Source organism: Lipophrys pholis (genome assembly GCF_963383615.2).
Source record: "Lipophrys pholis genome assembly, chromosome: 15".
Classification (NCBI taxonomy): Eukaryota; Metazoa; Chordata; class Actinopteri; order Blenniiformes; family Blenniidae; genus Lipophrys; species Lipophrys pholis.
The window spans coordinates 13,519,664-13,547,640 of NC_137642.1; the positions used below are offsets into that span (position 1 = coordinate 13,519,664).

General features: G+C 42.2%; 1 protein-coding gene across 3 annotated transcripts; it reads left to right on the forward strand.

The window, feature by feature from the left end:
* Positions 1 to 908: 908 nt before the first annotated feature.
* LOC308120494 (vinculin-like) lies at positions 909 to 27,386 on the forward strand (the record flags this gene model as incomplete). 3 transcript variants are annotated; one of them, XM_080481124.1, is made up of 22 exons in its annotated part: positions 909 to 1,287; positions 10,137 to 10,207; positions 11,326 to 11,476; positions 12,184 to 12,292; positions 13,208 to 13,330; positions 14,070 to 14,230; positions 16,264 to 16,354; positions 16,435 to 16,582; positions 16,684 to 16,837; positions 16,947 to 17,122; positions 18,496 to 18,686; positions 19,442 to 19,641; positions 20,212 to 20,340; positions 20,425 to 20,574; positions 20,659 to 20,767; positions 20,883 to 21,185; positions 21,260 to 21,384; positions 21,622 to 21,807; positions 23,211 to 23,387; positions 24,449 to 24,652; positions 24,743 to 24,847; positions 25,568 to 27,386. In XM_080481124.1, 22 exons carry the CDS (start codon positions 1,120 to 1,122, stop codon positions 25,712 to 25,714), a joined length of 3,378 nt encoding a protein of 1,125 aa, XP_080337250.1. In that variant the 3' UTR covers positions 25,715 to 27,386. The 3 variants fall into 3 exon arrangements, with proteins under 3 accessions (XP_080337250.1, XP_080337251.1, XP_080337252.1); XM_080481125.1 differs by lacking the exon at positions 23,211 to 23,387 and having other exon boundaries at positions 1,120 to 1,287; XM_080481126.1 differs by lacking the exons at positions 909 to 1,287; positions 10,137 to 10,207; positions 11,326 to 11,476 and adding an exon at positions 11,978 to 12,043.
* Positions 27,387 to 27,977: the final 591 nt, after the last annotated feature.

Here is a 27,977-nt window from a genome sequence, read left to right on the forward strand (position 1 = left end):
ACACACTGGGGGGTCTTTTAGCTACAACCTCTTTGGTCAACACTGGGTCTCAGGGGTATTAATACTGCTGTTTTTGCATTTGGGGTCTCCGGTTTCCTGAAAAGGGACAACCCTATCAGTGACCATGGGGCGAGAAAAACTTTCTCTCCACTACAGTTGAAGACAAATGAATAGCAGCCACAGGTCATTAAGTATCCTCAGAGTCACAGTCAAAAAGTCAAACAAAAAATGTTAGACTGTGAGTGATCATCCAGACTCCTTTTTTCAGCAGGCAGCAAGCTGAATCCTTGTCTTTATTTAGACCTGGACATTGAAGCCTGGAGACATGAACTCCTGACCCACCTTTTAATGAACGTAGATCATATGTCAGATGAAGGTTGGAAGCTTAAGAAAAACACAAATGCAAATGCAGATTTCCCCCTCCGGATGACAGGTTCACAGCTCCTGCTCTCTTTAGCTCTACAGTTTCAAAGATGTGAAGCTGACCTTTACTGGGCTGCAGGGAGTGGAGCCACAACACACCATTCATTCACAGCCTGTTTTTTGTTTTTTTGTGTGTGTTTTTAATGTTGCACCTCCAAATAATATCCTCTCCCATCTTGGAATTACAATCTATTCTCCAATAGGTTACCCCACACTTTCCTTAGGGGGCAGCCATGACGTAATTTGGGAAGCACTCATTTTCTTGTGTGTGTGTGTGTGTGTGTGTGTGTGTGTGTGTGTGTGTGTGTGTGTGTGTGTGTGTGTGTGTGTGTGTGTGTGTGTGTGTGTGTGTGTAGAGCGTCAGTGCGCACCCACACCGAGCCGCCTGGCAGCTGTATTCCTCGGTTGTGATTGGGCAGAGGGCGGTGATTCCGTCTGTCACGATTCGGGTCGCTCCCACCGGAGGACACCGACCGCCTGAGTCCAGCCTTTACCGACGGTAAACGGGGGGGGATACGCCGGGAGGAGAGTGTTTCTTCTCAGGGGCTGGACTGACAAGTCGGTATTCGTCCTCCTTGTCGGTGAGGAGGAGAGGGAAGGAGCCGGGAGAGAGGGTGGGGGGGGAGCAGGCATCATCAGTGCTGGAGGATCCAGCCGCCTTTTTCTCTGACTGGGCTGCGGTAAAAGTCGTTCACGATGCCGGTGTTTCACACCAAGACCATCGAGAGTATCCTGGAGCCGGTGGCCCAGCAGATCTCCCACCTGGTCATCATGCACGAGGAGGGGGAGGTGGACGGTAAAGCCATACCGGATCTGACGGTGCCGGTGGCCGCGGTGCAGGCGGCGGTCAGCAACCTTGTGCGGGTGAGTCCAGAGTTTGAACCCAAAGGCAGCCAGTTCACTCAAAAGCTCAATGACAAAGTGCTTCACCTCCAGCGACATTCGACGTGCAAACTTCCAACCTGCAGAAAGCCACATCGCTTGGGGAACGATTGGCGCACAGCCTGGAGTGACACTGGGCTGGAGAGAATTATTGACTGTCACTAGTTACTTACGCATCGGCTCATTTAATTTCACAAAAAATATACCAGCTGGTTTTTTTTCTTGCCATTCAAAACGACTTGCCTATAAAACTGCCATACACACAGCTGACACTCGTGCGTGTCTCACAGGATCCTGCGGTGCGCGTCTGTGCGCGAACATCAGAGCCACGAGACGCGTCAAACTTTGCCCGGATTGATAATCAGATGGCAACAGAGATCAATGAAGTTTGTGGGGCGGAAGAAACGAGCGCTGATTGAATTAAGAGGTTGCGTGTTTCTCGCCGGGAAATGTCACTTGCTCAACTGGAAAAAGGCGTAGAGTGAGTTTTTGTGCTCTCACCTTCAGCAAATTGAACTATTCCGGGGATCGTAGACTACGATTACTAGTTAATTGAGAAACTGACATTTATAATCTGAACAGATAATCAATATACTCTGTGGTCATTTATCAGACGCCAGCCTCTTCATCTCCTCCACTCTCAATTCTTTCTTTTCTTCACCTTGTTGACACTCCAGCTTTTATTGACCCCCACCTCAATCTAGTGTCTCCCCAGTCCTGTTGAATTCAATTGGCCATTGTATAAAGACAGCAAAGCCAAAGTCAGACACTGATGGTCTCCTCTGTGTGCTCTGCCTGGAAAAATCAATATGGGCACATCATTAATGTAGATCCAGGGTCACTGTTATTCTGGGTTTCATCTACTCTGCAGCAAATAGAAGTAGATAGTAAGTGGTGAAGAAAAGGAGTTGGTTTTGTGTTAATTTGTGCCAAAATGACTTGACTGGTTATTTGCAGTTCACCTTTTCAGGTTTTGGCTCTTACTTTTTTTTTTTACTACATTTCAGGATAAAATGCATTCATTTGGTCGATTTTTTCCAAAACAGTGAAATAACAGAGGCAGCTGGAACATCTACCCAAACAAATTCTAACTGTTATTTTGATGTGACTCTGGGAACCAGTGACCAGGATTTGTGCTCTGAAACAGGATAGTCCATTGACTAAAGCCAGAGCTAAATGCATTTTGTGATTTGCTCAGCTTCTGTCATGATATATAAAAAGAACTAATGACAAACATGTTTGTATTACAGGAATGCATTTTGCATTAGTGACTAGCCTGTTTTACACATAAACTACTCACAAAAAGTTTTAGGATATTTGGCATTTGGGAGAAATTTTGGGAAAACAAAAAAATGTTCATGTTACAGTGATACTGCATCGAGAAGCATACAATGGTTTCCTCATCTCAAACAATTCACTGAGACAAAAGCCAACAACAATGGTGGTAATACCACAACATAAAACTGTCAATGTCAAAATAACTTGTATTTGCCCTTGAGCATTAATTACAGCTTGACAACTTCTCATGCTTTTCACAGGTGGACTTATTGTCTGCTGAGGCCTGGCATCCCACTGTACTTGAAGGGCAGCCCTTAGGTCATTGAGGTACAGAGTTACAAGCCTCTATGCAGTGACTAAGCTCATCCCAGAGGTTTTTGATGGGATTCAGAGCTGGAGTAAGTGGCCACTATATTTGAGGCTCCCCAGTCTCAGCAGCTGCTGCCTAATGATGCCGCCTTGATGAGCTGGAGCGTTGTCATCCTTAAATATGAAATTAGGCCTGTGTTGTTCATCCAGGGGCATAATAACTGGATTAAGGATATTGAGGTGGTATGAGCTTGTTACTGTACCATTCACAAATTGTAGGGCAGTTGACTGGACACCTGCTCACCCCAGTCACACCACCACCAAAATCTCATCCGGGGGACGAAAGTGGCTCTCCATGATGTCCCCAACATCATTGACCGCCATCATTTCTACTCAATGTGAATCAACTTTCATCAGAGAAGAACTCAGGCCCACTGGTCACTGGTCCAGCGTAAATGCTCCCTGGTTCATGCGCGACAATGATGCCTGGTGGTGTGGTCCGGGAACCCTGCAGGTCGTCCACTCTGATGTAAATTGTTCCCAATGGTTCAGACGTGATGCTTGATGCCTCTCCCCTTCCTTGCCTAGAGTTGAGTAGCATCCATCATCCAGTTCTGGAGGTCTCTGTTCACAATGAAGTAGTCATCAGTGTGGGATGTGGCCAAAGGACGTCCATGTCCATGTCTTTCTGTGACTCTTCTAGTCTCTCTGTATCTCTGTTGGAACGTGCTGATGACACTCTGGCTATTTCCATCTGACAACATCCTGTGTGAAGCTGAGGCACTGTTGATCAATTGCGAGGGGTTGTCTTGGTCCCATGATGTCAAAATGTGAACAGCAGGATGAGGTGGACTGTTTGAATACCAATTCTAATTGAACCTGGAAATGTATTGATCCATCCATGGATCAAACAGGTGTTGTTAAGCTCCTTGTTTGAGAAAAGCATTGAAATGACAAATAAAACTCATTTATATTTTAATTCATGACATTTTCCATTATAAAGTATTAATTAGTAACATTTTGGATTAGAAACCTCATGCCAATAGCAGGCAATAATTCACCCAGTCATACAAAAGTATCAGCTGTGTTGATCATTGTGAGATCTCGTCCTGTTTTTAGGGTTTGTTTCAGAGGTTTGGAGACAAAGCATTTCATCAGTGACTTGATAATCTTCTTTCTATAAGAGTCAAAATACATTTTAGAATCATTTAAATGTTCTAAAGTCACCTTTTGGTTCCCTAATCATTGTTTTTGAATTTCTCACGTAAAGCGCCCACCTACCCAAGCAAGGACATACAAGATCACTTTGATAAATACCTCATTAACTGATAATGAACAGAGCTGTGCAGTTTGAAGTCAAACACTGCGGTATGTGATAATGACAAATTCCCTTTTGCGTATAGCTGGCCAATTAGATCGATACTGTCATGTTCCACTGCCACAGGCCACATGTCTCCATCTCAGTTATTGTTTGCTTGTCTTTGTTGATCCTTTCAGTTGATCCATTCAGACAGTGAGCAGAAGGAGGCTAACAGCAGCCTCAGGCTTGTAGCTTGGTTTCAGATGATGGATGGATGCAAAGCTTCAGTCAGGTTGTGCACAGAGGGGCATATACTGAATAAGGGAAATATTTTAAGGAGAAAGGTTCATTCTTCATGGAGAAGTATAACAGAAACCACACAATAAATGTTGGACGTAATAAATAAGAAAAGGTCGGACTGCTTTAATTTGATGTATTGTTCGAGCAGCTTTGTTCCGGGGTGTGTTCGTTTTGAGCCTCGCTGTCAACTCAAACACTTTGAATAACAAGTGAAGACAATTTAAGACGAGCTGATGGCCTTGCTGACTGAAGAGTGAGAGTTACAACCTGGCTGACAAGGCAGTGTTGAAAGAGAGGATAAAAAGAATTGAGGACACAGCTTGTAAAATAAGTTGTTAATAAGGTTCCCTCAGTAAATAGCATAATTGGAGTACGCCGAAAGTTCAAATGGAGACACTTCTGAACACCTGTGCTTCAATTTAGAAGAGTGACTCACTTGTACACTTGTGTAGCATGAGCAAAGACTTAACGGAGTCTACAGCAAGGTGCTGCCATCACCGCAAGCGTCCCACTGCACACTGATACAATTACACTGTTATCCTCGTCCAGGGTGGGCTAGCAGTGGGGGGGCTCTTAAAATCTAGGTCACTGAAACACTTAGACACACACAAATACACACACAAGATGGTGTCAGTTTCAATCTGTCAGATACTGTGCGTGGGTTGATGCAGCTTCAAGAAACGACGAGAAAGATGCTGCTGGTGCTGCTGGTGCATTTGGTAGAAAGTGTGAGCTTGCCGAAGTTGTGCTGATGACAGAGTTGCCTCTGTGGGTGTTTGAGAAGTATCCGTTCCTGAAGGAGTCAACATACATCCTGAGTATGTCGGGGGGAGGGGGAGAAAAGAATAAATAGATTTACCGTTGACTGAAGTAACCACACACTCAACGACGAGAAGCAGGAAGAGAGGGAGAGAAGGCATGCGAGGACTGAGACGGTCAACTAAAACTGTCGAACGGCAAACGGCAGAGTGAGTCCAGAGGAGCGGGGATGGAGGGAGGAAGAGAGAAGGGCACTTTCAGTCGGCCGCCAGCATCCTGCAAAGGAGGGAAAGTGTCGCTGGCGACTTCAGACCAGCCTCTGCCAAGCCTTAGTGTCCATCCTCGCGCCGCGTCCCTCCTCCTAGGTGCACACACCAACTGTTCTCAGTCTGCTCCACCATGTAAATATGAGCCATCTCCTCTTGTTCACTGGCAGACCCACCACCAGTCTTAGTTTCTGGCTGTGTGTCCACACAAGCCCCTCTGCTTCTCAGTCTGCCTTCCACACACTCCTGGCTTATAGTGAATCCATACAGCAGATTTATAGTTTAAGGCTGAATGGCTTAGTGGATAAATCAAGCGCTTGACTGACCGAATGTTTGAATAAGGTTGTGTGTATAAATAATAGATGAAGTTACTGTGTATATAGTACAACGGGTGACTTGCCCTTGAAGAATTGTCAACGTCTGCAATTCCCTCTCTACTTCACAGTGAGATTTGATCAACTTTGTGCTTTTTGTTTTGGTCTTGTATGATGCAGTTTAAAACATTTTTTCCCATAATACAGGTCTCATCACCAGTTCTAGTGGAGAGGTGATGATACGATTGAACTGCAGTAGAAAAACACGATAATTATATGCAAAGTTGGAGTTTTTGCTCCAAAAAGTTTTAAAGAATTTTTTATTTTTTTTTTTGGTTTTCTTTACTTAGTTATACTTTGTGGAAGGTAACCTGTAAGACTACAGGATACAATATGATGGTATTGGTCTGAAACAACACCTGGCAAACACCCTTTGAAACTGCCAGTAGACAATATACAGTAAATCACGCAAAAATATACCTCCTGAAAAAGAACCCAAACATTTTTTGGGGGGTACTTTCATTACAATACCAAAAAATGAAACCCAAGTACAAGAGCACAAATCAGACTTTGTTAAAAATGAAGGTTCGCCACTGGTACGTTTCACATGGTCATTTTCTGCCCTTTTCGCCAGAAATACAAAGTCACGTCTACTCTTGACAAAGTCATGTGACGAGAGGTCAAGTGACTGTTGTGCAGGAAAGCATGACAAGCAAGTCCGCTCTGCTGAAAAAGTTCACCATGAAAGGTTCTCTGTAATGCAAGATTTTTTGTTTGCTTGGGGATTGGTGTTATTGGAGTTAATTTGGTAATATTTCAATTTGGTTCAGACTTTTTTTTTTCATTTTCAGCTTTCCAGCATGCCAACGACCAAACTGGGATATTGGGGCATGAAGAAGATAAGATAAATGTAAAAATGAAATCCAATAAATCAACCCTCCTTAAAAAGTGCATCTAATCTGAAATTGGTGTCTATCTAAACGTGCTCGAATCTAGGTGGTACTGTTAGCTGAGAGAAACAACTTTATGAACAAACAACAACTACAACAACAACACAGTTTAAATGAATTGCCAGCATGCGACTGCACTGACTTACAGTTGGACTTATTTCATGCCCCTGTCCTTTCAAGGATGGAGTTTATTCTGGAATAATAAGGCACACCTCAGCCAGTAACTTCAGTTTCCAATAATAGTAACTTCAAAACAACGGCGATGAGGCTAAAAGGCGACACACTGAGCAAGACGAAGAGACAGCAGCTCTCATCACTTACATGTATGACCAAAATAATGAGAAACCCATCACAGAACCATCAAAACTTGTGACCCCATTAATATTGTCAAAGTAGTTACTCGTTAGTAACTAGTTCCTTCCAAAAGTAGGACAAAACTTAGGTTACGTTTCAATGTGTTAGCATTGTATAAAGCCTACTTTATTGATCCTCTTGAGGAAATTATTTCTCTGGATTTAACTCATCATATTGACAGCTGACCTCAGCTACACTTGCTAGGGGCAGTGAGCTGCCATTATGGGGCAAATGTGGAGCAGCAGAGAGGTTAATGCCTTGCTCAGGGACCATTAGTGGTAACCTGTCAACAGTGAGATGCAAACCTCAGATCACAAACTGGCTGCTCTAACTTCTTATGCCTTACTTATAATAACAACAGGAGCGTTTTGTGTCTCAGGTGGTAGAGCAGGTTTTGCACCAATCCTCAAATGCCCATCTACTCCTGTCCATGTGCTAAAGTGTCTGTTGGCAATATACACATTGAGGCTGCATTCCTTGCAAGGCAGCACTGCCATCAGAGTCAGGGACAAACATGGGAATGAATGGATGGATGAATGAATGAATGAATGAATATGCCTGACCATTTAAAGCTCTTTGAGACTGCTATCACAAAAATGCTAAATGATTGGAGTCCATTTGCCAGATAACTGAGTTCTTTCCTCATCGATGACGAAGCGTCCTGTCAGCTGTGACTGGCAGTTGTCTCCGCCAACATCGCACCTTTTCCCAACTCACCACCACACATACATCAAACTGTTAGTGCGTGCAGCAAACCACTTAGGCGTGCATTAATAATGTATCGACTGTGTACCAAATGTTGCTGCTAACAGGAAACCCCGGAGATCTTCGGTCAGTCACCTGATGGCACTGGTCGAGTTTGAAGGGTTTGTTCCACTTGTAGGCCTGCATTCCTCTCATGTCAGAGTTTGGGTACTTCCTGCATTTCAAAGACATTATTAAAGTCTTCCACTCTTTGGCTGTATGTTGTCTTTGGGGTTTGTATTGCATTAATGCTGTATGTATTATACAGACCATTATTTCTATTAAAGGCCTCCCAAAAATATTTTTTCCAACACCTTTTCAATTTATTAACACTCCAAGCAAAATGTGTGACTTCATGATAAGAAACATACTTTATTAATCTCCTTGGAAATCGAAGTAAGGCTACTGACCTGCAATCATATCTTCCCTTAAGATCAGATGCAGTGTTTTAGTGTTCAGCACAGTGCCTCAACAACATATTTTCTAGAACTAACCAGTTTGTGTGGTTAAACTGTCCTCCATGATTCAGTCAGCTTTTAGGTGATTTCCCATGACACATGTTTTTCTTTTTTTTATATAGGAAATATTCTTTCAAAAGCCAGGTGGTGTATTTACTTCCAGAATACAGGGGGTTATATTTGAAACGGAATAAGGCATACAACTTTCTACAATTTAATCTCTGTATATTACAACACATTTAGTAGTCTTTATATATCCCCTAAAGTTGTTTCTTGCGCCTCTTTCACAAATCCTTGCTGTATTATGGTTTCAGTCTAAGAAATCAGGGCTGGTCCTTTCTATATTTCCTCACAGTTCTAGGACCCAATCTACTGCTCGTCATCTTATGTAACTCTACTTTATTTTTTACAGTTTTAGACAAGCTATGTTTTAAAAACTGAAACTTGAAACGTTTATCTTCAGATACTTTATAGTTTGTCTCAGTTTATCGCTTGTTGTTTTTATAGTTGCTAATGAATATCCAAAAATAAGATAAGATAAAGCCAAATGACCAACAAGTCATACTTAATCATACTGGTTAGCTTTGAGCTGAAGAAGTTGTCAAGATGATAGATGTAATCTTTCAGTTCTGTATTTATATAGTTTCTAAAATGGTTACATGGCTTATGGTGTGGTTTTCTGTGAAAATTTGATTATCTAACATTTTACAAAATGCCCCTTTGAATCACATACACAGCTGCCAAGATACAAAACATGTGCTTTTTTTTGTTTTCATCAGAAAACCAAGTTATTTACTGCAGCTATCGTGCTTGAAATCCTATTCTCAATTACTGTCTTTGAATGAGCTATTTCTTTGCACGTCATGATGAATGATGATAATGAATGCATTGTTTCTACAGTTCATTTATTGCAAACAATTTAGTTAATAACCAGATTCTCACTCAAACTAGCCTTGTTTAACTCTGACTGAAATTTGAGGAATGCAGCCACAATAAGAATTGGGACATCCATGTATCAAGCAAGATTGTCCATGAACATCACACGAGCAGACAGAAACAGTTTGATCTTGTATGCAGGCAGTCTGATGGCCACTTCCTGAATCTCTGGAGCCCGAAACTCTATTAAACCAAATTTCACTGCAGCATCTAGAAACTGATGGCATCATCCTACTGTAATTGCATCTGAAGTGTGTGCGTCTGTCCACGTGGGCGTTTTGCTCCTGCAATTTGTTGGGTGTGTTTAATGTGTGTGAGCCAGCCTTTCTGAGCCATATGGATTTTCAGCAAGCTGCATCACATCTACAAGAAGAAGTCACTCTGCTGTGCACCTTTGTGTTCAAGAATAAAGCCGCTTTACCGAGCGTCAACAATGGACACTGTTAGATCTGTTTGTATGTGTATATGTCTATCAAATCAATTATTAATGAATTCTTGCCATTTTTGTGTTGAACTTCATATCAAGGCAGTCAAAAAACAGGAATGTGACCTTAAATTGGCCCTCGGTGTGAATGTGCAACGTGCACTTTCATTTGTGACATTTTCACCTATAACTCGAAAAATCGGCAAAAGAGTTCCAGTTCAGGGCTACACTGGAATACTTGTTCTGAAGAGTCTAATTGGCCCAACCAGAGTCTAAGCTGCTTCCCCTTAAAGCATGAACATGATGTGCATGCATGGTTGAAATACATATGAATTGATGCACACCCATCACACTATTAATAGAGCTCACATGATTATTATTTGCTGGCTTGCTGCAACTAATGATGATCGAACAAATGTGCCATCTGTGTTTGTTGCAGGTGGGGAAGGAGACGGTTCAAACCACCGAGGATCAGGTGATGAAAAGAGACATGCCTCCAGCATTCATTAAGTAAGTCGGTCTCTGAAGCTCTGTGCATTTTGAAGAAAGAGAGCTGCCACTTCCTCTTTGTGTTCCTCCCTCTGTTTCACGCTCAGAAACACACAAAGATGAAAATATGGAGGCAATCCACTTTATCGAAATAGACAGAGAACGTGTTAAAAAGCGGGTTCGACATGATTTAATGATAGGAAAAGTGGCTGCGTTCCCAGCTGCTCCCAACAAAGAGCCACTTCTGAGCCTGACTGTCCGGCTCCAGCATCCAGACCACTGAGAGGCTGTTTGTTGCTTCCCAGCTTGCATCCAAAGAGCTGATGCAAACTGCTGGCTCTGGCTGAGAGCTGATACTCAGCAGTTTTCGGATGCAGGCTGCATTTGCCTGCTCGCATGCGCTGTATTTGTGTGTATCCAGATAATGTTACTGGGCAATTTATTGAAACATCATCTGCTTTCAGCTTGATCTCACCACACTGTCATTTTTTTTATGCCTGTTTTTCATTTACCAATTAAGGTTGACAAAAAAATGGTTCAACCCTCAAACAGTTAGAATGTACCACTTGTTCACTGCTAACTCACACATACATAGGACGCTACACCATAAATCTCACTCACGGGGCTTAGGAGGGGGCATGTGGGAATGTGAACCTGCCTAAATATAGATGAACCAGCAGCCATTGATACCCTGACCAATGGGGGTCAGAAAAAGGAGGGGCTTGGCTTTTGGCTTCATTTGAATGCTCTTTAAATCTAATGCCTTCCGCAGGCTGAGATGATTATCGATCTGTGAGCTTTAGATAGACAGGGTATGAAAGCACAATATTTATTTCACCTCTAAAGGTAGATATCTAATCTGAACAACTGCAACATCTCGACCCAAAAGTTTTATGTCAAAACATTCTCAGATTAAGCAGAAGACATACTCTTAAACACTTTAAAGCTGGTCTAACAGCACGACACAATGTGTTAATGAACACAACTTTTTTCTGACACCTTTCATTCTTCGCATCTTGTTCATTTGACTTTTCCTGATCCATGTCCAGTCCGATCTGTAATTTACCAAATCATTCATCGTTGTTATTGGTCCATTTATGTGTTGTGTAGACAGTTATAAGCCTGCCGTGTATTTTCAGGGTGGAGAACTCCAGCTCAAAGCTGGTTCAGGCGGCTCAGATGCTGAAGGCGGATCCATACTCTGTTCCTGCACGGGATTATCTGATCGATGGATCCCGAGGAATACTGTCTGGAACATCAGACCTGCTTCTTACCTTTGATGAGGCTGAGGTGTGTGTGTGTGTCTGCTTGGATCAATTTGTTAGTGTGTGTGTTTATTCTTATAATCACTTTTACTTCAGAGGTGTGGCATCTTTCAGAGAAATAAAGCTTTATATAGCTGCATGGAGGAAGAAGGAACTCTGCTTGGAACTGTAATGGAGTTTCAAATGCAGCCAAGATCTAATCACTGAGATCAAATGACTTCCCTGTGCCATAACTCTGTGTGTGTGTGTGTGTGTGTGTGTGTGTGTGTGTGTGTGTGTGTGTGTGTGTGTGTGTGTGTGTGTGTGTGTGTGTGTGTGTGTGTGTGTGTGTGTGTGTGTGTGTGTGTGTGTGTGTGTGTGTGTGTGTGTGTGTGTGTGTGTGTGTGTGTGTTCATGTTGCATTCAAAAGCAGCTCCATAAGTGAACTTGCATCAGGCACGTGATTATACTCACCACATCTCATCACTATCCCTGTTTTTGAAAGAGCAACATCTTGCAGTCACAAGACGTGCATCACAAGACCGCACACACACAAAGACGCCACACAAGCAACAGAGTCGCTTCATTGATGTCTTAAAAAAGCTCATTCACAGTATGACTTTTTCTTTTTTCATTAAAAATCTGACTCAAATCACCTCAATGCTTTTTTTCTTTTATGCTTGTTTTATGTGGTGCCACCTGCTGAGATTCACTTCCTATTGCCTGTTGTCATGTCTGTCCCATGTCTCATAGGTACGTAAGATAATCCGTGTATGTAAAGGCATTCTGGAGTATTTGACAGTCGCTGAAGTGGTGGAGACAATGGAAGACCTCATCACTTACACCAAAAACCTTGGACCAGGTCAGCACGAGTATTTTCTAAACAAAACAGCATTACAGATTCTATATGAAATGAACTTGTTCTGGAACACTTTTTCAGTTAAGTATGACAAAAATGAGAATCACAGACTCATATTGAAAGAGTCCACATTCATAATATGATGTTTTGCTTGTCTTAATTAAGAAATGAATATTTTGTTATGGACAAGGTCCCCCATTGCCTTTAGGTCTGTATTAATTGGGATTGGCTCCATCACCCTGCGACTCAATAGAGATAGAAGATACAGGAGATGGATTAATGGCCATGTTCAAGGAACAAAACATCTTTATAATAAGAACAGCAGAGAGAGGGGGCTAAATGATCAGTTTTCTGATGATCAGACACAATAATAGATTATCAGGTACAAACAGCAACGGTGGCTGTATTCTACATTTTGTAATTTGCATGACAAGTACCATTACCTCAATCATTTCAACTAAATAAGGAAAGTTAGCATTTGAATTTAATCAAATTACTCCAAAGAAATTTTCCTCATAGTGCATCTAGTGGTTTGTTGGCATGTTTGACTCAAATGTTTGCAACATCAACAATCTGCAGCCAGATAAGGAGTCATATACTTAAATGGAGATCATAGGAGCTGGAAAACATTATGCAGCATTGCAGTGGCTCCCTGGGATCACCGGACAAATATACTTTTTTATATTAATATTATGTTAAGGATTTAAAAAATAATAACATAACATAATGAGACTGTTGATCATCAGCTGCAGGAGGTCAATCGTCAATATGCTGTATTATAAGTTACCATGTTTAAAGGTGTTAGAGCCACTCGGGGAATCCACTGATGGAGGTGGACACATTTGGCATTGTGGGTTGTTTGATTCTTGATAATGGCTCACTCTCTCAAAAAAACTACTTTCTGTTGTTTTTATTCAGGGATGACTAAAATGTCAAAGATGATTGAGGAGAGGCAACAGGAGCTGACGCACCAAGAGCACAGACAGATGCTCGTCAACGCCATGAATACCGTCAAAGAGCTGCTGCCTGTTCTAATCTCAGGTGTGTGTGTGTGTGTGTGTGTGTGTGTGTGTGTGTGGTTCACTGTACAGCTAACAGTTGTTATGGTAACACTGATAATTACAGTCATTAGGAACTGAGAAAGTGAGACTCACTGCACACATACTGTACATCGCCGACAAGCATCTCAGACTGCAGCAGCAGAGAAACACTGTTTTATCTTTTACAAGCTGCACATTCAAACATGCATTTTCACCGGTAACTTTGTTTTCTTGCATAATGACAAGGTGGGTTTTTTTCAATCCCAAAAAAAACAACTTTCCATAATTTTTCTTAATAACAAATGACACTTTCGCATTGTTCACATCAACAATCGTGCAAACGATGATCACCTGGGTTATCCTCAATTCATATTGAAACAGGATCATATAAGTTAGGCTAAAAAAATCACATCATTAATGGAACATAGAGGAGCTAAAGAGCCCGTGTTTTTTTGTTTTTTTTGTTTTTTTAGCAAGTTCTGTATACCAGAAGTAATGATAAAAGTTGATCAAATATTATCATTGTTTCTCATGTGCCTAAAAACATGGCTCCAGACATTTGTTTTTCCTTTCACCCCTTAGAGATCCCAACATTAGGATAAAAAACTGTGAATTTTAGGGGTCTAAGAATGTAAGTGTGTAGAACCACAAAGTGTTTTGAGTGTTTTCAAATAAAAAGTGATTATCTTCAATATCTTATCCATCTTCGAACCAAAAATGATTCAAATTTCTGTCCTTAGCTATAAAGATTTTTGTGGCAACTAAAAGCACTCGAAGTGTTGGCGTCGAGGAGGCAGAGAGGAACAGGAGGTTCACCTTTGACAAGATGAGCGCCGAAATCAATGAGATCATAAGAGTCTTGCAGCTCACCACATGGGATGAAGACGCCTGGGCCAATAAGGTACAACTTGAGCTTTTCATAAACCTCTGATTTTACTTATTTTACACCCCAAACCTGAAAACACACAGATAGACACACTCTCTATCCACATGTCCCACTGAGCTGCATCTCTGAACAAAATTCACTCTTTACCTTCTGTCTCCACTTTTCATTTTGCTTGGTAGTATAACTCTTGGTTTTTTCTTTTTCTTTTCCTTTTTGACCTTTCTCCTCCATTCTTTTCCTCCCTGTAGAAGGTAAGCCTGTTTCTCTCCCCCTCTGCAGTTTCCAGCATGCAACTGTTTGTGTGTGCAAGAGAGATTGAGGGAAACTTGTCTCCATGCTTACGTCTAACTGTCATGCTGGTATTTGAGAAGAAGTGTGTCGTGTGTTTAAGTCCACAGACTGTTAGCTGACGTGATGACCCGCAGTACTTCATCACTATATCGTTATATGTCCGTCTGTTTGTCTTGACTTGTCCATTTGAGTCAAATGGCCTGAAACAGATGAAAGTTTTTTTGTTTAGTTGACACACTTGCTTTCTAACTGCTTCAGAGATTATGGTATTTTCTTTCCTGTGTTGTTCATATTTATTGTTTGATGGGACCTTTAGTAAACAATACGATGCCATTACGGGAAACTCTGGCAGATTTTGTGCAATGAGGTCATTTTTGTGAGAGTTAAGATCTGTTTCACTAGTCTAACCTCTAATCCTGCATGTTTCTATGCACACAGCTTCCTCAGACAATAATCTGTCTGTTTGTGTGTGTTTGTGTGTGTATTTACGGAGGAAGCGATGCATACTCTCTGTCTGAGCTGTGATGAGCACTTACTGTCAGCGTGTGAGGGAAACTGCTGGCACATGATAACTGCCGGCCTCCGGGGTCATGAATTATAGAAATAAGTTGGTTGGAGTCCAGACACGTTCATAATAGATGGACTGTATTGAACGGTTCCACTTAGTCACTTCATTCTCCTCTGAGCTGGAAAAAGCTTATTTTTTTCCCCATTTTCCATCTGCTTGTCGGAGATGGTAAGAGTTTGACATTTCAGAAGTGTCGTGCTGAAACGCTTTTAAATCTCTCAGTTCTTCCTCTATGACTTGTGATTATTTGTGACAAAGTATTCGGTTAACTACTGAGACTCCACCTTACAATACTTCTTGAAAACTTATATTCCTACAAATGACATTGGTGATTTCAGATTATTGACTGACATTTATATAGGATTTGGTCTACTATGCTGAGAACCTAGTATTAGCTGAATTATATTTTTGCTTTATAACGATCTTTACGTCAGTGTCAATAAATTCCATAAAAAGTTAAAACAATATATTTCTGACTAATAAAATATAGCTTAAATAGCCTATTGTGAGGCATTATAATAGAACTCTTTTGGCAAAAGATCAATTAAACTCACCATATGTGACATACTCATTCATAATGATACTAATGAGCCTTTTAGTTCAAATCAAATTGACTTCCTGTCAGTTCTAAAGTACACTATCATAGCACCATATATGGATTAGTGTCAACTAGGAGTTTGCAACGTAAGGTCACTAAGTTGGATTGCGTGCTCCTGAAAGTGTCAAACTTTAAAAACACAAGAATGGTACCATTACTGGCTATTTTTACTCTTATAATTTACATTAATTTCCATTAACAAAATATTATTTCCCATTTTCTTAACTAGAGGGCCTTATTGTCATAGTTAAATCCTTGAAAATGTTGAGTTTGTGCAAAGTGTGTAGAGATAATAGACAAAATAGACAATTAACTTTTTGATTAGATTTCAATTATTTTTCAATCACCTGTGTATGAAGTTCATCTGCATATTTTGTTATACCTGATACATGATTTTAATATGAGGTCTCTCCCCACTAATCCACACTTGAAGTGATTGTGTGGCCTATAATGGTTAAACCGTCATTTCTTATCTACATTTTAATTAATGGTGTCCCAGTGTGGCACATTGTACGAAGCTGTTAATCATTCAGAGTCGGCTGCTGTCGTGACACATCTAAACAGAAGACGTTCTTTCTCTCTTGACCTCAGGATATGGAGGCTTTGAAGAGATCTCTGGCTTTGATTGAGTCAAAGATGCTACAGGCTAAAAACTGGCTCAAAGACCCTCACGGACAGCCAGGTAACTTTGTCTGGTTTGTTGTGGCTTCAGCACCTTTTACCATCCCTCCATCTCATGCTGTGGCGTGTTGTCCGTCTCAGGAGACCCCGGTGAGATGGCGCTGCGTGTGATATTGGACGAAGCCTGTAAGGTGGGAGAGCTGTGTGCTGGGAAGGAGAGGAAAGACATACTGGCCACAACCAAGGCTCTGGGACAAATGACTGACCAGATCGCTGATCTTCGAGCAAGGTAGTGTATTTCTACGACTGAGAGTAAAACTGATTTCCACACTCTGGCCTTGGTTGAGTTGAGGTAATGTGTCTTGTTGTCGTGTTTGTTGTTTGTTGCAGAGGCCAAGGCCCGACCCCAGGGTGTGTGCAGCGTGCAGCCCAGTGCTCCCAGGGCTTAGACTTGTTGTTTGGCAAAGTGGACGTCGCTGCGCGTAGACTGGAGGCACTAATCAATGCCAAGCAGGCGATTGCCAGGAGGCTGGATGCTGCACAGGTCAGATAGGACAACATCCAAGTTATCCAGTGAACAATACGTACTCTCCGTTTCTTGCACATGTCTTGTTTGCGTTGGTGTAATCTGTGCCTTGTATATATTTCTTTAGGCATGGCTTGCTGATCCTAATGGTGGTCCTGAAGGGGAGGAAAACATCCGAGCACTGCTAGCTGAGGCCAAACGCCTTGCCGACCTGTGTGAGGATCCCAAAGAGAGGGACGACATCCTGCGCTCCATAAGTGAGATTGCAGGACTGACCGCCAGGCTGGTGGAGTTGCGCAGACAGTACGCTTCCTCTCATCTGACACATGCATGATGAAGGATTTATAGTGAATGCTTCACATAAACAATGCACCCTCTTTCCCTATAGGCTCAGACTCCTACCCTATGCCACCAATAGGTGGCATATTTTACCTGCCTGGAAAATATGTTGTTGCCTGTCAACCTTGGGCATCCGTCCTACAATAAGGTTTCTGACTATTTGACGGTGGTGGGATAGGGTCATGGTAGTTAGGTGGAGGATCACTAACCGTTTGCGGGATGAAAATTGGTGAAGTTTAAGGGGAAATACCACCCTCTGATGAGACGGATTCATGTTTTCATTCAGTAAATTACATCATGGGGATACATCTGTTACGGATACATAAATCAGCCATTACATTATGACCACCTACCTAATATTGTGTGGGTCACCTTAATGCTGCCTAGACAGTCCTGCCCTCCTGAGGCATTGACTCCACGAGACCTCTGAAGGTGTGCTGTGGCATCTGGCGTCAAGATGTTAGCTGCAAAGCAATTCAGGAAATTGAGAGGTGGAGCCTCCATGGGACCATGTGCCTTTCTGAGCCTTGGTTGCTCATTACTCTGTCACCAGTTAACCTCTTTACCTTCCGCAAACCACTTGATGGCTGCAGAGCAGCAACAGCCAGCTGCCATTTGAAGCTGATCTGCTCCAATCATGTAGTCATTACAGTGTGGCCCCTTGTCAAGTCTTAACATCCTGTTTGTCCATTTGTCCTACTTGTAACATGTAAACTTTGAGAACTAAGATATAATTTGCTGTCTAATTTATGCCACCCACTAGCATGTTCCTGCGTAAAGAGATAATTTCGGTACTCACGATGTTATGGCAGATTAGTGTGGATACTTTTTGCACTGCATTTTGACCATATGAGGAAGCAGACCTATCCTCTGAGTGTGACCGTTGTCAAGATCTATGTGAAAACCTAAACCTCAAAAGGAGAAAATATGGCCGTGTGAGTCATCGCTAATGTTAATGTTGAGCATTTTATAATGTGAGCAAGACAGCACTTTTCTTGTAATGTTTAGTGTGTCTGAAGACTGTTTAGAATAGTAAAACAATAAACTTCATCTGTAAAATTTGTTATATTTTAATATGATTTAATTTTATGGAGGGCAAGAATAGTATTTCATTTATTAAAACATTGCTTAGCTCTTTTAAGAAACTCTGGAAGAGGACAGAAGACAAAGTTTGTAACTTCCTTTATGCAAAACATAAAAAGCAGCATCAGTCTTTTGAGAGTGGTATTTCCTTTAAGGTGCTATCTGTTGGAGGTGCATTGAGACTTTGTGGGTAGTTTGGACTCATTGCGGTTTTTCCTTTTATTTCCAATTCCAATTTTTGGTTACCGTCTCAGGGGTAAAGGTGACAGTCCCGAGGCCCGTGCATTGGCCAAGCAGATTGGAGGTGCTCTGTTGACACTGCAGTCGAAAACCAACCGAGCTGTGGCCAACATGAGACCAGCCAAGCCAGCCGTCACCTTAGAGGGCAAGATGGAGCAGGCCCTCCGCTGGGTGAACAACCCTGGAGTGGACGACAGAGGAGTAGGTAAGTGGAGTTGGGTGACGACTCGAGGGAGGGATTATGTAGTAGTTTGACTCAAAAATAGATGCTGACCTTCCATGGCTTTGTCAGCCTGTGTGGATGATGAACGGTGTGTGAAAGTGTGTCGAGGCAGCACTAGTAAACATGGGATTGTGAGGTGTTTGCGGTTCATGATCTAGCTGTTGTCTCAAGCAGGAGATGTTTATTTTTCAATGAAGTACTGAAATGACTGCCATTTCCTTCGTTTGTGATTCAGTGTGTGACTAATTTTCAATTACTTGGTCACCAACAGCACAATGTATTGTTTTCTGGCTTTATTATGTAGACTTCCACTTGTGTCATTTTATCATTTCCTATTTTCTCTCATGCTTCCGTATGGAAGCAGAGTGTGAGAGGATACAGTGGATCACAGGTACCTGCTCTCTACAGGATTTCTGCAAAGATTTTACTAAATATTGTTGACATTAATGGATTAATGACTTGTTTGAAGTTTCATCAGGTCAGCATGTACCAGAATTTACACCATCATCTTCGCTCATTTACAAGAAAAGAAGTATAAACTGCATTCATTTCTCACCCTTTGCATTCCTAGTTTGAACTAGCTCAAGTTGCAGACATACAAATCAGTGTGTAATCATTCACAGACTTCCACATCTTAATAAGGACTCATGTTCGTTGTTGGGTTTTTATTGAACACCAACAACATATTCAATGCCCAGATGGCGAGAGAAACTCTCCTGCCCTGTGTCACTCCACAGGTCAGGCGGCAATTAGAGGAATGGTTGGGGAAGGAAGGAGGCTGGCAGGAGGCCTGTTAGGTCCGTACCGACAGGATATGATTGGGCGCTGCGACCGTGCGGAGGGTCTGATGACAGCTCTGGCTGACATGGCCGGCAGGGGTGAGGCTGAGGCTCCCCATGCACGAGTTACAGCTGCTCAATTGCAGGATACCCTCAAGGTATTCCACAATCACTCCAAAACACATATATGGGCTTGTAAATGACTGAATATGTATTAGAATTTCTTTTTTAATTGTATGGCTAAAAATGTGAATACGTGTCTAGATTATTTGGTCAGATAGTTAATTAATCTATGTGTGGTACATGAAGGTCTACATAAGGGTGTCAAACATATGGCCACTGGTCTGCCAGAGAGTCCAATGCAATGTCATTGAAAATAGTAAAATTACAAACACAACAATACGTTTTTCCGGTTTAGAGGTTTTTTCATTATGAATTACTGTTGTTTGTAATTGATTCACTGAGTATCACACTATCACATCAGCGATGCATTAGTAAAACCACTAACAGTTGAATCAAAGATCAGATCTTTCATCAGATTTGCCAAATTAAGCATAAAGTAACGTTGTCATCTTTGAATAATTGGAGCTGCAAATAGAACATTTTTAGACATTTCTCTGTATTTCACATCGAAAATGAGTTTGACACCCTGGTTGACATGTTTAACATTAGGACGTTTGGTGCACAGCTCCCTCTAGTGTTATAATATTAAAATATGCTTCCACCAGGATTTGAGGCAGCACATGCAAGAGGTGATGACCCAGGAGGTATCTGATGTTTTCAGCGACACCACCACCCCTGTCAAACTTTTGGCTGTGGCTGCCACTGCTCCTCCCGATGCCCCCAACAGAGGCGAGGTCAGTGCAGCATGCTCGTGATAAATCACCTCTCCATCAGGAAAATACTCTCGTTGATTCTGTATGTAAACCTTGATTTTAAAGGTTTTTGAGGAGCGTGCCGGAAACTTTGAGACCCATGCGGGTCGGCTTGGAGCGACCGCAGAAAAAGCTGCAGCCGTGGGAACAGCCAATCGGAGTACAGTAGAGGGGATACATGTGGCTGTGAAACATGCCAGGGAGCTCACGCCACAGGTGCTTCTGTTTGTTTTGATGTCTGTGACCTGCATCATCGCAGCAATTAATAGAACATGACTTGCTCACTATGTTTTTGTGCAGGTGACCTCTGCTGCTCTGATCCTGTTGAAGAACCCTGGAAACAAAGCAGCATACGAGCACTTTGACACCATGAAGAATCAGTGGATCGACAATGTGGAGAAACTCACTGGTAAGGACTCCCTCACATGGCGTTTTGGGATTAAATAATATTTTACATTTTGAAGCTTTACGCAACATGATGCAAAAGGTTCACATACTGTATGTTTGTGTGTGCACACTTCAAGGCCTGGTGGATGAAGCCATCGACACCAAATCTCTGTTAGATGCTTCTGAGGAGGCTATAAAGAAAGACATCGACAAGTGCCGGGTTGCCATGGCGAATGTTCAGCCCCAAATGCTTGTTGCTGGGGCAACAAGCATTGCAAGACGAGCTAATCGGGTGCTGTTGGTAGCCAAGAGGGAAGTTGAAAACTCTGAAGACCCACGGTTCAGAGACACTGTGAAACACGCCTCGGATATTCTCTCGCACACCATCTCGCCCATGGTGATGGATGCTAAGGCCGTGGCTGGGAACATACAGGATAAAGGTACCAGAGCAATGTTTGCAGGATATCGTGTGTGTATATGAAGACAGTATGACATAAGGTTCATTTGCCCACAGCTCTGCAGAAAGCATATTTGGACTCTTGTCTGAGAATCCTGGCTGCAGTCGGGAAAGTTAGAGAAGCTTTCCAGCCTCAGGAGCCGGACTTCCCACCTCCTCCACCTGACCTGGACCAGCTTCATGTAAACAGATACAAACACATTCACTCAACTTTATTCGCATTTAAAATGGTCCACCACCTTCCCGCTACCTGTCATCAAAATGTAATGCATTGTTGACACATTATTAATTAACCAACTTTGGGCACAGTCTCCCACATCTGTTCTAATACTAGTTTTACCTCTCCACACACTGCCTTTTTTAATTGCAAACAATAGCTCTACCGATAACATTTCTGTGTTTGTGTGTGTATTTTTCAGGTTAGTGACGAGCAGGCACCACCGAAGCCCCCCTTGCCAGAAGGAGAGGTGCCTCCTCCTCGGCCTCCTCCTCCAGAGGAGAAGGACGAGGAGTTCCCAGAGCAGAAGGCGGGTGAGGTGGTCAGTGAACCGATGATGGTGGCAGCCAGACAGCTGCACGATGAGGCACGCAAGTGGTCGAGCAAGGTCAGTCCACACGAACACACACCAACATTTATAATCTGCACACAAAATAAAATAGCCATGCAGGATTTGAAAGCCTAAAGCGACAGGTATGCACACAGAGGTTTTTAGTAAAACAAACTATCTGGATTGCAGCGTACATACATACTAATAACATATGTACTTATCTTCAGATAATCACGTCTCAGATCATTGTTTTTAAGAAAAAAGTATCTTCGGTGGTTCGATTACATTTTCAGAAGAAAACTGGAAACCGTGCTTGGTTCAAAGCGTTGGCATGCAGGACAATATATCAGACAAAATATTATGACCACCGACAAGTGAATTGGTTAAAGCTGATCTTTAGTTATCATTGCATCCATTAGTGGGTGGCTTATATTGGGTAGCAAGTGACATTTCTTTGTGCTCAGTTGTTGTGTCAGTTGTTTGTAAAGTGCATCACTTGTGAGGTGATCACGGTCTGTATCTCAGTATCCTTCAAAATGGTTCAGTGAAGGATTCTGACCTCATCACGCAACTTATGGGATTTTAATATCAGACAGGTGGTCATATTGTTGTGCTGTTGATCAATGTACATTCACATAAAGCAAAAATAACTCTGAGGAGACAGTTTAGTCAATCATATGAAGTAGAACAGTAAGCATATTGTGCTCCTCCTTTGTTTTTCTGTTGTTATCCATGTGTGTACGTGTGCATCTGAGTGTCTTTTTGAGTGGAACAAAAGTACATAGGAACAATTACTCTGTATAAATAACCACTGAATATACAGAGATAGTAGCCTCTTGCTGTCTTCGTTGAGCTAATAATCATTCTCCCCTCAAGTGCGCTTCTAACGGTTTTTCCACAGCTGTTCTGTGACGTACACATTAGAGGTGTCTTTGGAAACTAGGCACCAAATGTCTCCTGTTACAGCATGGGGGTCACAGGCAGGTTCCCGGCGCCATGCTAGACTCCCGAATACAGTACAGTGGTACTCACTGTTAGTTTCAGAGACAAGTAGGCCTTTATTGACCTGGCAAATATCAGATTCTGTCAACTCATCCACTGCCTCAGACTAAGGTGCATCATCCTCCTGCTGCCATCCCAAGCCAGCTTCTTTGTCCTCTTTTTCTGTTTGACATCTAAGTCATCTGTGCCCATGAGTGCAGTTTTCTCCTCTCCTGTCCCGTTTTCCCCTCCTTGCTTGTATCCCTCCCTTCTCCCGTTCTGTAAATCTCCTGTCCTCAGTTCTTCCATCCGGTGCCTCTCTTACTGTACTAAATGCCTCCTTTTCCCATGCTTCCTTCCCTCCTGGCATCCCTTGCTTTCTCCTCCCCCTTCTCCACATCCCTCCTTCTTGCCCCTTCTACTCCCCCCTGCCAACCTCTGCAACCAACCATACTCCCCCTCCCCTCTGCCTGGCCCAGCCTGAGGAGGAGGAGGCAGTAGAGGAGAGGGAGGTAGATGATGAAGATGAGTTTACTGATGGTGAGGATGACTATGAGCCAGAACTGCTGATGATGCCCTCCAACCAGCCTGTCAATCAACCCATTCTGGCAGCTGCCCAGTCTCTCCACCAGGAGGCGCGCAAGTGGTCCAGCAAGGTCTGCACACATGCTGTACACACCCTTAAACATATGTAGGTCAGGTGGTAATTGTAAACATCTCCCAGTGTTTTCAGCACTTGGCATAGTCATAAAATACAGTTTGACAACACACGCATGCACGCTCCCACGTATATATATTCACGCATGGAGTTACACACACTGTACAAGGAAAACCCTGCAGGACAAGAAACACCCTCAGGAGTCGTAGCTGACAGTGGCTGGGCCTGCATCAACAATGAGCTCTGCATCTGCCACTACCACTGGACCCACCAACCAGCTGTGGCTGCTGTCTTTACTGTTGTTGCATCCTACTCAGAACTGGTTGACACACCGTCGTGCCGATGCCATGCTGAGGTTGCACTAAAGGTCGAGGACAGTGGGAATGGCAAGTTTGTATGTTTGCGCCACGTGGATAAACTGGTACTGGCTTCACAAGTCCCTTCCTTATGTTTACGGTTAGGTAGAGTGGTTGAGTGGAGGAGCCGGGCGCTCTGTCCTGCTGTCACCACTGTCAGTCACTCGTTGTCTGGTCAACCTGTGAAGCCAACGATGACAGTTTCCCAAAAGACCCCTGGGTGATGTAGCTGTCACACGAGACTGCCTGCTTACCCAGTATGATCACCTGCTTCTGTTTGTTAGTCTTAGGGTGTGTGCTGATCACACCAACACTGTGAGCGTCACTCCGCGGGTACTAACTTCAGGTTGACTGGAATGTGAAGGAGAACATCACAAGTCTTCTTTTAAATAAATAAATATTCACGTCGTTCCTCTTCTAGGATTGATGGATATTTGGTAACTTGCTCTGACACTGCATGCTGCTAAACACGCTTACCATTATTGGCCGTTTTGCTTCTGTAGTTCTGATTCATTATTACAAAGCATCAGGTCAATGTTTGATAACACTGCTTTCATCGTCCCACTTTTTACAATTAGAAAAAAAATTAAAAATCGTTGAGAACGTGGCTGTTGCAGAAAGTTCCAGCTGTTGATTGAAAGCCATGCTCCTCTGATCAGAGATGTCACTGCTTCCTCCTCTGCCTCCGTCGTACTTGACACAGGGTAATGACATCATCGCAGCAGCCAAGCGGATGGCCCTGCTGATGGCAGAAATGTCCCGGCTGGTGCGCGGTGGAAGCGGGAATAAACGAGCGCTGATCCAGTGCGCTAAGGACATCGCCAAGGCCTCAGATGAGGTGACACGGTTGGCCAAAGAGGTGGCCAAGCAGTGTACCGACAGACGCATCAGGACTAACCTGCTGCAGGTAAGAGCACCTTCACACCCACACCAAGGAACAATAAAGGACCCTGAACATTAAACAGGTCACATATTCACATCTTTCCCTCCGACAAAGGTCTGCGAAAGAATCCCAACCATCAGCACGCAGCTGAAGATTTTGTCCACCGTCAAAGCCACCATGCTGGGACGAACAAACATCAGCGAAGAGGAGTCAGAACAGGTACACAAGCTGTTTCACTACGGATGCTCACACTTCACCTCCAGAGCTCCTATTCACCGGAAATCTAAAGCGAACCATAGCTGCTTCTCATCACTTATGTAATTACAATCTAGAACAAAACAATGCAACCTGAGTTTGAGTTAAGACCAAAGACTATATGATCAAAAACATTTGCTACTTACAATAAAAATAAGAAGTCATCTAAAGCAATAGCATGAGAACATTAATTTTTTCCAGTAAGCTATGAAAGAGGCTCCTGCACCTAAACATTGAAGCATCTATCAGATTCTTTCACCGTACCAACATGACAGATAAGAGATCAGTGTCTCCTTCTGCCCACAGCTGGTCAGGTTGTACCAGTAACAGCGTTCCATGTAAATCACATGATCAGCTCAGACCATCCTGAAAGGGAGCAGCTGAAATTTATGGCATCACTTTCAAGAATGAAGATCAATGTAGATATGATGAGAATATGTCAAAACTTCCAAGAATAATGAAACAAAGGTCAAGAATACAATTTCTCTTCTGCTCAAAATGGACATTAATATGACAATAATAACAATAATAATAACAATAATAATAATAATAATAATAATAACTAGCTCCTCAAGTTTTCCCCATTCTGTTGCCATAAAGGAATCACTCATTTCTTTTTTATGTTGTCTCATCTCTGATGCTGTTTGCTCCATAAATCCTCACTCCGTATGTTTCTCTGAACAGGCCACGGACATGTTGGTTCATAATGCCCAGAATCTGATGCAGTCAGTGAAGGAAACCGTCAGAGAAGCAGAAGCAGCCTCCATCAAGATCCGCACAGATGCAGGATGCACCCTCCGCTGGGTTCGCAAAACCCCCTGGTACCAATAAACTAAACTAAAATTGATAGAATTATATTCTTAACTTTGCATTAATAGCACAAAGCTTAAGTGAAGTATGAATGTGTGTGCTTGTTGTGGCTGAGCACATGCACGCCAAGAGGAAACTTCAGGTTTTGAGCCTTTCTTCACTGTAGTTTGGATGTGTGCAGACCCGGAGCCATCCGAGTTTCATTTATCGGAGTGAGTTCAGCTTTGCTCTCCTGTTCCCTTTATCTGAACCTGCGGAATCACGCAGGCTTATCGGAGACCGTTTTTAATATATATTTTTGGTATGTTGAGTTGCAAGAGTTGATCAGAATCCCAGGTATATATTTTTTGCATGAAAATTTTTTCTATTTTCTAAAAGCAAATTATGACATTAACAAAGCTTTGAGAGGCTGTTTACTTTTCATTTAGTTCATGTAGAGGGTTTGTTGTTGTCTGTTGTATATACAGGAATTATTTGTTTTATGGACAACACACTGATTTTGACACTAAAGGATGAAACTGTGTATATGAGTAGATGTTTACTTTAAGTTATAGCATTGTTCTTAACTAAAGACTTACTAATTCAAACATGATACATTATCTCTGCAGTTGGGGGAATGTTTATACTTGCAGAACTACAATGTCTTCTTGGACAACCATACTTCACTCACAATTATACCTTAAAAACAATAGTTGTGCCATCACAAGGCCGTGTTTTTCATGGTCGTATGACAGTTGATCATCACTAGATACAAGGTCATCACGTGACGGTAATATAAATCAAAGGTTAGGCAACAAGTTTTGACTTAATTTATACTTTTGCAGTGAACAATGCCAAAGGATTTGTTTTCCACTACTGCAAACTTCTTTTAATACTCGAATGTCAAGCTATTACAAACATTACACATCATTTTCTGTAGAGACCCCAGAATACCGTGGTGGTTGTTATTTGTCAAGCAAAAAAAAAAAAAAGAAGTGATTTTTGCTTTGCGTTTTTGTCAGAACATCGTGCTCTTGTGTTTGCACACTCTACAACAGTTGAACTGTTTAGGATTTTCCAAAAGGGATCAAGGTCTTTGACATCATGTTTGTATCTTATCCCCTGTATGTGAGCTCAGTAGTCCCAGTCTGAGTGAAATGCAAATGCCATCGTTTAAAACATGTTTTTAGAGAAATGACCCCGGTGGTTCAAGAAAAAAATGTGATTTCAGGTATTGATTCCCTTCTAGATTGCCGTATGCTCGATAATTGATAGCTAACGTTTTTAATATGTGTTTCTCTCTAGATGAAGTTAAAGGAATAGAGTGTGGTAACTTACCATTACGTCCAATTGGTAAAAAGTGTACGGTAATTTTGTTCCCTAAACAATAGGTTGTTAGTTTTTAACAGTGGCTTGGAAAACCTCACTGTTAAAATGAGGAACTGTATTCATCCCTCCACTCTAACAGTATTAGTAACTCACGGTAAACAGTGAGTGATCCTCGTGGTGCTTCAGCTCTGAAAAGCAGCACAGAATGTCAAATGCGTCTTATCTGAGTATGTAGCAGTCACTGAAACCTCACTGAGACCCACAGGGTGTAGACGTGTGTGTACTTGATGTGTTTATTCACACCCTGAATGTATTCTGATAGCTTCTAGCCCTGCCAACACATCTGCTGTGCCTTGGAAGAATAAACTATTATAATGAAGACCAGAGTCTGTCTCCTAACTCTTTTTCAGTATTTTTAATGCACTGCATGAAAAAATGGTTACCACATAAAGGCTCATGTTAAAATGCCAACACGTTTATATTGTAAACAATCGTCAAAGGTCACAATAAATGTGATATGGGAGGATTTTCCCAGCAGTTTTTTTTTTTTTTACTTTTAATTTGAGAAGAAATTTGGATGAAAAAACTTAAGTGAAGGATCAGACTGATATTATTAAAGCTGACACTGAATCCATTAGAAATGTTATAAAGAACTACTGAAATATTCCATATGAGTTTGTAGTAATCCATCTAATACCTCACATTACAGCTTCAAACCACATTTATCAATCCCATGACTCCCCGAGAGAAAACAGAGTTGTCGAGTAGGCTTAATCATCTCGGCACAATGAATAACGTATCTGAAGGACGTCCAAACCGGCTGGCTAAAAGGTCAAGTCTTATATTACCAGCTCACAGCTGTGTGCGCTTAACCCATTCCAACTCATATTTATTCACAGCCTTTTAGAAAATGCAACAAAGCATGTTAAATAGAGACTTCTCTGAGATCATGCATTGACCTTGATCACTGCAACAA